This window comes from Kryptolebias marmoratus, linkage group LG9, assembly GCF_001649575.2.
Source record: "Kryptolebias marmoratus isolate JLee-2015 linkage group LG9, ASM164957v2, whole genome shotgun sequence".
Classification (NCBI taxonomy): domain Eukaryota; kingdom Metazoa; phylum Chordata; class Actinopteri; order Cyprinodontiformes; family Rivulidae; genus Kryptolebias; species Kryptolebias marmoratus.
Genome location: NC_051438.1, coordinates 7,002,515 through 7,012,018, shown reverse-complemented (window position 1 = coordinate 7,012,018; position 9,504 = coordinate 7,002,515). Strand labels below are relative to the sequence as shown.

Below are 9,504 nucleotides of genomic sequence, written 5' to 3'. Positions count from 1 at the left end.
TATCTATCTATCTATCTATCTATCTATCTATCTATCTATCTATCTATCTATCTATCTATCTATCTATCTATCTATCTATCTATCTATCTATCTATCTAACTATCTATCTATCTATCTATCTATCTATCTATCTATCTATCTATCTATCTATCTAAGATCTTCTTCATTCAGCTTTACACACTTACATTCTCCTCTAAAAATGCAGCATATATCTAAGATCCATACCTTTGAGCCAGAAAATACCAGAGAATAGAGTAAAACATGCTTTAAGTCCCTGTGATCAGTAAAACCACAGTTCTGAATGCCTGGTTTTCTGAACCCGACAGTTCCGATGCAACACGATTACACTTCGGAATTTTCCTCAGACTAAAATCCAAAGAAGTGACAATCAACACCCAGACATGCAGATTTTTAAGTTAGTCGTCTAAAAATTAACAAATGAGGTACAAGATAAAGTATATGCAAAAGAAAATAAACAGCTGTGAAACAAGTGCAACAGGACAAGCAGCAACATTACCAATCAACTTGATTTGGTGAACGTATTTAAGGGATTCCTCCAGATCGTCCACTTGACTCAATAGGAAGTGAGAGAAAAAGCGCAGGTTAAAGTTTCCTACCTGCTCCTCTGCGGAGTCCACAGGCCTTACTGATACATCGGCACTCTGCTGTCTGCCAGCCGGGTCCTGATCAGAACACACAAACACACACACACATGAACGGACAGCCACGTGGTAAAGGTATCTGTCACTCCATCCTATCACCATAATTTAAAAAAAAAACTTTAATGTTGATTTTTCATCCTACTTAGTCCTAGATCTACCCAGTCCAAGATCACCAATGTCCAAATACTTGTTATTTTGTTGATCTATACAAAATTAGAAAAGTATAACCACACACACACAAGGGCTTAATTAAACTGGGGTACTGTGAGCCCTAAAAGAAAATTCAAAGAGGTGGCAGCTAAAATATTCAGCATGTCCTAGATGGATGGATGGAGCTTTCAGCCAGCGCCCTTCACTCTAAATATTTAATATAACCTCATTTTTAATTTCTCCAGGAAAAAAAGAAAATCCCAACCAAACTTGATATTATTTACGTTTACATTTCTTAATTGAATCTGCCGGACGTAAACATTTGCAGTGATCGCTCCGCTGCCTTTGAATTATGTTTGTTCATCTCGAACCTGAAGGGTCACATTCAGCGGCAGCTTAACCTGATCACAAAGCGCCAGCGGCAAAGTCTGGGGGGCTAACTTGTGTTTTCTCAGAGGGACGAGCCAAAGATGTGCGATAACTAATGCGCTCAGTTTAGAGTAGAAGAAAGTCACAGCTTTGCATGTCAACAAACACATCAGCGAGACTTGTTGACATTGAAAACCGTTTAGCATCAGGAGGGCACAGGTGTGATGAACACTTCAGGTGGGAGAAGAAGGCCCCACCCCGGTGTAGGCTGAAATAACCATAGATTCATGGTATGACAGTATTAAACCATGAAAAATATAAAAATCTAACTGCTTTGACAGCAGCTCCATGACAATCACATACTACTTTACTAAGGATCTGATTATACTTGTACCAATATAATATTTACTATAAGTGTAGGTATTTTAGAGTTTGAGGCACAGATACACATAAGGAGACTGAGTGAACTCAAGTGAATGCACCGACAGTCACTGTTTAAAATCAGTCGGGTATCTTTGTCCTCCATCTACTGTCATCTGGTAATAATCCTAATGTTTGAGATAAAATTAAGATTTCAGCCTAAGCTCTATCCACAAGACTTTGGATATGTGTTTGCACCTTCTGTCCACACAAACAGAAAGTTTGGTACAAAGAAAAACAAACAAACATAAAAAAAAACAACCTAGAAAAGTTCCATAAAAAACTTTGAAGGAGCCTGCCAAGGTGCACGTGGTAGGTCAATTTGAAGCATGAGGTCACCTTGACCTTGCATGAGGTCACCTTGACCTTTGACCCTGTGGCTTTGAAATCCTGTGGCAGTGTCCTTGACTGATGAAGCCATGGAGTTTGACATTCCTCCAACACGTTGCTATCAATTTAAAGTAACAGCAAGAAATTGTCAAGACCCACCTTTGTCTTTTTCAAGTTAGCTCTGGTGGCCATTTTGAACTGGGTGGACATAAAATACTAATCAGTCGTACAGAACTGTCCGATAATTATTTTGTGAGAGTTTCAATACCTTACGTCAAGTGGTTTATGAGATATGTCAAAGAGCGTTAAGTTTTGATGGGATTTTGCGCATTTCCCATTCATTTCCAATGAGGTGTTTTTATGGGGTTGTTTTCTGTGAACTGCGTTGCCATGGTAACTCAAGACGCCAGTAAAAGTAATAGCACACATCTTGTGACCGAGCCGATCGTTCTGATGTCTAGTTTGCACTCTTCTGTTCAGGCTGCATTAAAGTTGTCGGAAGAATAAAAATAAAGTTAAAAGACTGTTTCAGTGGTGAATAACAACAGGTGTCCCTAACAAACAAAACAACACTGAAATTTAAAAAAAAAACCTTTCAAAAATGGAGATCATTAAAAATAAACTTTAAATAACAAAAGTAGGAGAAATACCAAAAGCAAAAACAGTAAGTTGTCTTGTTTAGGATAAGGTGAACTGCAAGTTTATGAAAAGAAAACCAAGCTCCATGTTTCACAAACGATAACAAGCTGTTAGGGGGCTTGTTTTTGTACTTTATCTTTCCCTTTGCCTAGCCACTGAAAGACATAATGCTCTTCAAACGAACTGATGTGCAAAATGATCAGAACTGCGGCGTGAGGCCACTTTTTTTATTTGACAAAATCCAAGAAATCACACGCTCACTGAGCCTGTCACATAATTAAATGCGGATGCATTAAAACTTAATGAAGCATCTGATGGATCCATTACACATGTTGAACCTAATGACTGTACGATCTGAGCCTAATACGCACAGATAGCTCTCTGCCACATGCACAAAACGCGCACATAATGCAACCAGACAGAGCTTAATAACATTAAAGTGCCCTCATCTACGGGAAGAAATCCGACACTAATCCGATGTGTGTCGTTATTTTAACATCTATTGAGAGCTACTGATGTGTGTGAAAGATCCACTGAGCAGGTGGTAAAGTTAATGAGTAAAAAGACAAAGTTCAAAAATAGTAGAAAAGAGCACGTCAAACACACACAAGAGTGTGTACACTTAGTGATTCATCTTAAAAAAAAAAACACACCAATTATAGTTCTCTTAGACCACAGTGATGATAAAATGTATACTTTTAGTAAGTATAAGAAATTTTTTAGAGGGAAAAATTATAAACCAAACTCATTTACAAATGTTCTGATGGTTGTGGGAAACGTTGGTTTTGCTGCTCTTTGAGTTTAAAGGTTTAAAGAAACTAAACATATATATTGGCTGTGTTCCATATTACACAGGACTTCCTTTTCCACACACCCTACCTATGTGTCCCTCTCCTGCTGCCTGTGGTGCTCTCGTTTTGGGTCCATTTTCTTAATGTTTTTTTTTATTATTTATTTTCGTTTAATTTTGGACAGATAATCTTCGCTCTCTTTAACCAAATCTGAGTGGCTGGTATGTTTCTGCAGACAGCTGACTCCACCCAGCTGCTTGTGTCGTCGTCAGTAAACAGCTGTAAACCAGTGGGAGTGGAAGCCTCGCACGCCCTTACCATCATACATCACACGTTTTACTGGTGGTGTTGGCTGAAAACAACTCTTCAAAGAAAGAGTCGTTTGTATCTTTCTTGCCATCATTTTGGAACAGATTTTTTGTGTCACCAATAATGCTGATCTTGCTTTAGTCTAACTCAGCTATGTTTTGGTAATCAGATTTACAAAAAAAGATTATTCTTGTCAGTTTACAGGTATTATATTTTCCGGACTATAAGGCGCACTTAAAAGCCTTCAATTTTGTCAAAAAATGACAGCGCGCCTTACAATCCGGAGCACCTTAGATATGTAAGAAGTCATAATGTTTTAGTACGACTTTGGTAAACTACAAAGCTGTACTGCTTGCAGCATTAAGTTTCAGTTATAGTCACGCTTTGTGGCGTTGAGTAGGGCTCCGCCCACGTTGGCGTTTATACTTGATGCTTACGTCGGTGCAGTATTCTCCAAAAAAACAAGAGGCTGTTTTGTTTCACTCAATGCACCTTATAGTCCGTGTGCCTTATATATGACAAAAGTTCAAAAATGGACCATTCATTGACAGTGCGTTGTATAATCCAGTGTGCCCTATAGTGTGGAAAATACGGTATTTAAAAAATGAGAAAGACGTCTCTGTCTCATTTCCTGAAAGGATCAGATCAAAAGAAAAAAATGTAAGCAGTTCAGCATCCATCAAGTCTTTTGTTTATCTAAACTTCACAAATCTGTAAAAAAAAAACAAAAAAAAGCGTCTGTCCCGTTATTTTGAAGAAATACTTTCATTCCTGGATGAAAGAGCCTGACAGCTACACCAAGTTAGAGTGCATAAAAGAACTCTTGGTCTTACAGAAGTTTACAAAGAAAAACAATCTCTTCAGCAAACTTGGCAACACAATAATCCATCTGAAAGTTAACTTAGGCTGTGTGGAGACACATGTACCATGTTACTTCTGTTAAACTACATGCAGTCCAAAAAAACCCAAAAAACTTTTTAATTAATTCAAATCAAAGGTCCAAACGCACAAAGGCAGCCTCGTTCAAACATTCCCTCATCTGAACTTTTCTTCGGTCTTTAAACATTTTAAAATGACTTTAAAGCTGACTCTTTACCTGTCTCCTGTCACGCTTCCGGTTTCTCTCATCCAGTAGGATTCTGTTGTCATGGAGATCGGACTCCTCCCCTACAAACACTTCCTGAAGCTCCGCCCACTGAAAGGGACAGTCTGCCATCTGCTGCTTCTGCTGCTGTAAAAGTGTGGAGTGGAATAAAACGGTTTTGTTTTTAAGACTTTCTACTTTCAAACTGATCTCGTCTTTGATTATGCCTCTTCTCTGTCGTCTTATAAAAAACACGTGAAGGCAGAGACCGAGCCACTTACGTTCTCTAACTTTTGCCGTTGCTCCAGTTGCTGCTGGATCCTTCTCTGTCTGTCAATCAGAACCTGCTGCTTGTATCGTTCCTGCTCAGACAACTGCTGCCTGAGCTGCTGTAACGACTGGATACGGGGGGAAAAAAAGACCAAAAAAAATACAGCTAAACATGAGTTACGTTTTACTTTTATCTGGAGTGACTGTTCCCATCCTGATAAGAAGCAGTAACATCTAAAACTTAAACAAGATAAAAGACTAAAAAGGCATGAAGTAAGCTGAGCGTGAAACAGGATTAGAGTTCAGATTCAGTATCTGCTCCCTCTTCAATGCAAACTGCTTTTTAAACTTATCAAATTAAAGTGAATTGTTTTCAAACTCGATATGATAATGAGAGAAAAGATTCAGCTAAATGAATTAATGAAACCGAATCTCTGTGGCTGGTAAGACTTTATAAGAACAGTATGAGTATTATTACTTCTAATCCAGTTTTTGAACACAAAATGTTAACTTGGAGCTTTACTAGTCCTTGTTTTCCTGTTTTCTTATCAAGTCTTAGAGAGGAAAAAAACAACTACGAAAGAAAGAATTTAAATACGGAGATAACCTTTACAACCTTGTACCATTCATGGTTTAAAACACATGTGTCAAAGTCAAGGCCCAAGGGCCAGAATGGGACCTTGGTAGCATTTTATCTGCCCCCCCCAGTCTGTGACAGATCGAGTGTCTATAGCTTCTCATTTTGCTATAGTAAAATATGACTAACAAAGAGAACGGAGTGTCCAGACTTTTCGAGGTTAAAGTTGCTTTTGATGGCAAACAAAAGGATCTCTTCTGTTCGAGCATACGTTAGTTTGGTTCCGTGTCACAAATCCTTCCTGCATGATGCTGCGCTTAACACTGAATACTCACACAGCCACTCTTAAAAACAAATCTAACTTAAAGAACCTTGAAAGGTTTTGACTGGTCGAAAAAGGAACTTAGTCACTGATATTCTGAAGAGTAGTTCTGATGAGTTAGGTGTTGGGTAGTGATGAATTCAGTTTATGATCAGTATAATTTGGTTTAATTTCTGTGGGCTGTTAGAATGATACTGCTGACGTTCTGGACATGAAGCAAGGAAGTTGGAAGTTTGGGTATTTTCCACAGAAATGTGATGCAATATTACTTTTGTATCAGCAGAAAAAATGCCAAAAAACCCAGAACTTGTTAAGCTTCTGGGAACAGGTGTACTGCAGATCGACAGAAACAAAGTGTAACTATACTTCTGAATACTTCGTTCTCCCTGGCTTTGTTACGGTGATGATGGTTTGCGTCTCTTTGTGCTGCAACTTGTGTGAAAGTGAGAGAAAAAAGCTGCTGCTGTTCGAATGCAGGGCTGAGGTTTCTGAAGCAAGACTAATTGGGAAACATGTTTTCTGAATTTCTCTTGTATTAAAACAGAAAAGTAATGGTTGAGGTTTTTCAGAACTTACGATTTACTTGTACTCATACTAAGTAATCCATCAGCGTCGTTTCATCTGATTAAGAGGGCAAAATCCAACAATATATAATTGACAATCAAATATGAAAAGTAAAAATGACAAATCTGAGAATTTGAAGGCAGGAAATACTTCAAATTTGATTTAAAATTGAGGGTTTTTTTCAAAATCAAATCTTTTGGGAAAAACGTATTCGTCACAAAAACAAACAGCACAAACCAAAGACAATTCTATGTATTGGGTTTCAGTTTTTATATGTTATATTTAAACAATAATAATAAATGTGTACAAAATCTACTGAACTCAAAACCTGCCTGTTTTTGTTGATCCCCTCCTCTTCCTCCTCCACCTCCTCCTCGATCTCCCTCTCTGCCTCCTTCGCGATCTTCTGTCTGCAAACGAAGGAACTCCCGTCTTAACGTCCATTCACCGGGAACGTTCACTATGGAGCTGAGAGAAAGAGAGAGAAAACAAAGAGCAGCGGGAAACAAAATTATGCAAATGAGTGACAAATAACTAAGTCCACTTTAGGCTTCGATGCAGTGGGTGGGGTTACAAAAGTACACCCTAAGAGACGATCCAGAGAGCAGGAACTCAGACTGAAGAGCCATCTGTTGTTGGACATACAGGGACATCAACAGCAATCTGTCCATGGACTGAAAACTATGTCCATATCCATGCCTTGCAGTGTTCTCTAAGCACTGTAGTGCATTAGCACCGTGCAAATCTGGATATATTATAAATGTGATTATAAAAATCAGTTTCTAGGTGTTTTATTTACCTGCATGGTGGATTTATTTATTTATAGCTGAATGTGATGTAATCCAACCCTGTTTGATATCCCATCAACTTCCTGACTTAATTCTACAGATGAACATAGTCTTGTTTGATGAAACAGCTTAAGTTACCTGGGTTCACCTTCCTCCTCTGGGACCTCATCATCGTCATCATCACTGCCACTGTACTCATACTCTGGACCCTCTAAGACAGAGAAACATGGAAAAGTTTATCACTAAAGAGATCAATATTGGATATTAACTGTTTTTGATGCAGCCAAGTGAACATGTAAGAGTAACCTGGATGTAGAGGAGTAAAACATTACGTCCAATTCAAGAGTCCATGTTGACACCAGCTGTACTGTGTGTCAGTGTGAAGCTAATGGATTGTGAAGTGTAAAATTGTCCATTCATCGCAGCCTTGCAGCCAGAAATAAGCTGTGGTCATGATCTCTGGAATGTCTGAATCTGTTGTTGTTTGGCCACATCAAAGTATATATTGTGAAAACTCGTTTAGCAAGATTTTTTTCTTTTCTTGCATTTTCTTTAGGAACGCATGTGGTACAAATCCCAGCATGGTCTGTGGAACTGGTAGGGCCCAGGCTCTACCAAACTCTGGGCATCACAAGCAAAAAAAAACCATCCAACATAGGCACCAGCTCCTTGCCATCCAGAAAGGAGAAGTGGGTAAAGAAAAGGGATGGATAAATGAATAGGCTAGGCTGGAGGAGGGCGGCATATCAAGCATGTGCGATGTATTGTGAGTTTTCCCTCGTGCGATACCAAAAAAAATGACAATATCACAAATATCTTAATGATTTACTTCACTAGGAGTTTAGCTTTTCCCAGGTGCTTCTAATGCATCACAGCTCCTATTTCAAAAATCTCAGCAGACACCCTGCCAACCATCAAAATCACAATGGACTTTCTGAAAGCCGCCATGCATGATAATGCTAGAGATGAAAAGAGAGAGCATCAACATAGTTTTCTTTGGAAAAACTCAGGCGGCTGCAGTCGCTGACGGCTCAGAGAGACGTTTAGCTGTGTAACACGTAACGGACAGAAAGGCTGTCAGATTTTGTCTTCAGTTCATAAAGAAGAAAATATTGATGGACTTGTCAGTCAGTGGGTCAGAGGTGTTAATTAATGCAATTGTGAGATGTTTGCTGTGTTTACTGTTTAATTGGCAAAAGTTTATTTGAAACTGTGATCCTTATGCTTTAACATCGGCCATTTTGTTAAGCTCCTGGTCACAGCATACTGTTTATTTTAATCCTAAGTAACCTATAATGGCTGTGCTGTCAATAAGACTTGGTCTGCTGTTCTAATCTGGTCATTTAACATGGTTCTGATGTGTCGGGTGTTCAGCTTGCGTGTGCGTCTACTGTGTGTATGAGAACACATTTGGTTAGTTTTGTGGGTTTCGTTGCGATTCATTTTTCGCTTTGGTCTATTGACATCAAATGAAATTTGAGTGTAATGGGGTCAGAAGACTTTCCTTGGTCTTTATATTAATTTTTGGTCATATCGCCCAGTCCTATGCTAGGCTACTGAAGTCTACAACCACATACTGTCATATTGCTAGACTTAACCATCACAGCCACACTCTTAGAAATGGCTGTAAATTTACGGCGGAATTCCAGCAGTAACATACTGTTATTCAAAAATACGGTAGGATATTGTCAATTTGATGTCGTCTTCTGTTGTCACGATCAAGACTGGTGACTGGCAGTAAACTACCGTAAAATAATTGTACAATACAGTTTTTTTCCTAGGAAAGACATTTTACTTGTATTTGCATCTTAGAGAACCAGCATTTAAAGTCAATATTAAACGGAAAGAAAAAATGCTTTCCATAATAAATCTTTTAGGGAATGAATGGAAATCTACAGAGCAAAATCAAAAGTGTTCGATTAACAGTGTTGGTGTTGTATGTTAAAAATCCAGTTTTAATTCAACACTTGTTTAGTCACCAGGCAGGAAGCAAATCTGCGACGCCGCGTTCGTAGCAGGTGTCGCAGGTTTGCGTCGCAAGTATGCACACCCTACATCAGGGTTGTCCAAAGTCGGTCCTCGAGGGCCGGCATCCTGCATGTTTTAGTTTTCTCCCTGGTTTTACACACCTGGATCAAATGATGGCTCATTAGAAGGCCTAAGCAGAACACTGACTTGCTGAGGAGGTTGTTACAACCACTAGGGAGAGAACTAAAACATGCAGGATGC

General features: G+C 38.9%; 1 protein-coding gene across 3 annotated transcripts in view; it reads right to left on the bottom strand.

The window, feature by feature from the left end:
- The window catches only part of si:zfos-2326c3.2 (misshapen-like kinase 1), a 90,954-nt gene that overhangs the window by 37,730 nt on the left and 43,720 nt on the right, over positions 1 to 9,504 (bottom strand). For 2 of the 3 annotated variants that reach the window (XM_017423137.3, XM_017423140.3), the window contains exons 11-15: positions 7,414 to 7,486; positions 6,820 to 6,955; positions 5,036 to 5,152; positions 4,767 to 4,901; positions 618 to 683 (exon numbers count right to left, since the gene is read on the bottom strand). In XM_017423137.3, coding sequence (XP_017278626.1) covers positions 618 to 683; positions 4,767 to 4,901; positions 5,036 to 5,152; positions 6,820 to 6,955; positions 7,414 to 7,486 — 527 coding nt within the window. The remainder of the gene's footprint in view (positions 1 to 617; positions 684 to 4,766; positions 4,902 to 5,035; positions 5,153 to 6,819; positions 6,956 to 7,413; positions 7,487 to 9,504) is intronic. The other variant, XM_017423138.3, reaches the window with a different exon arrangement.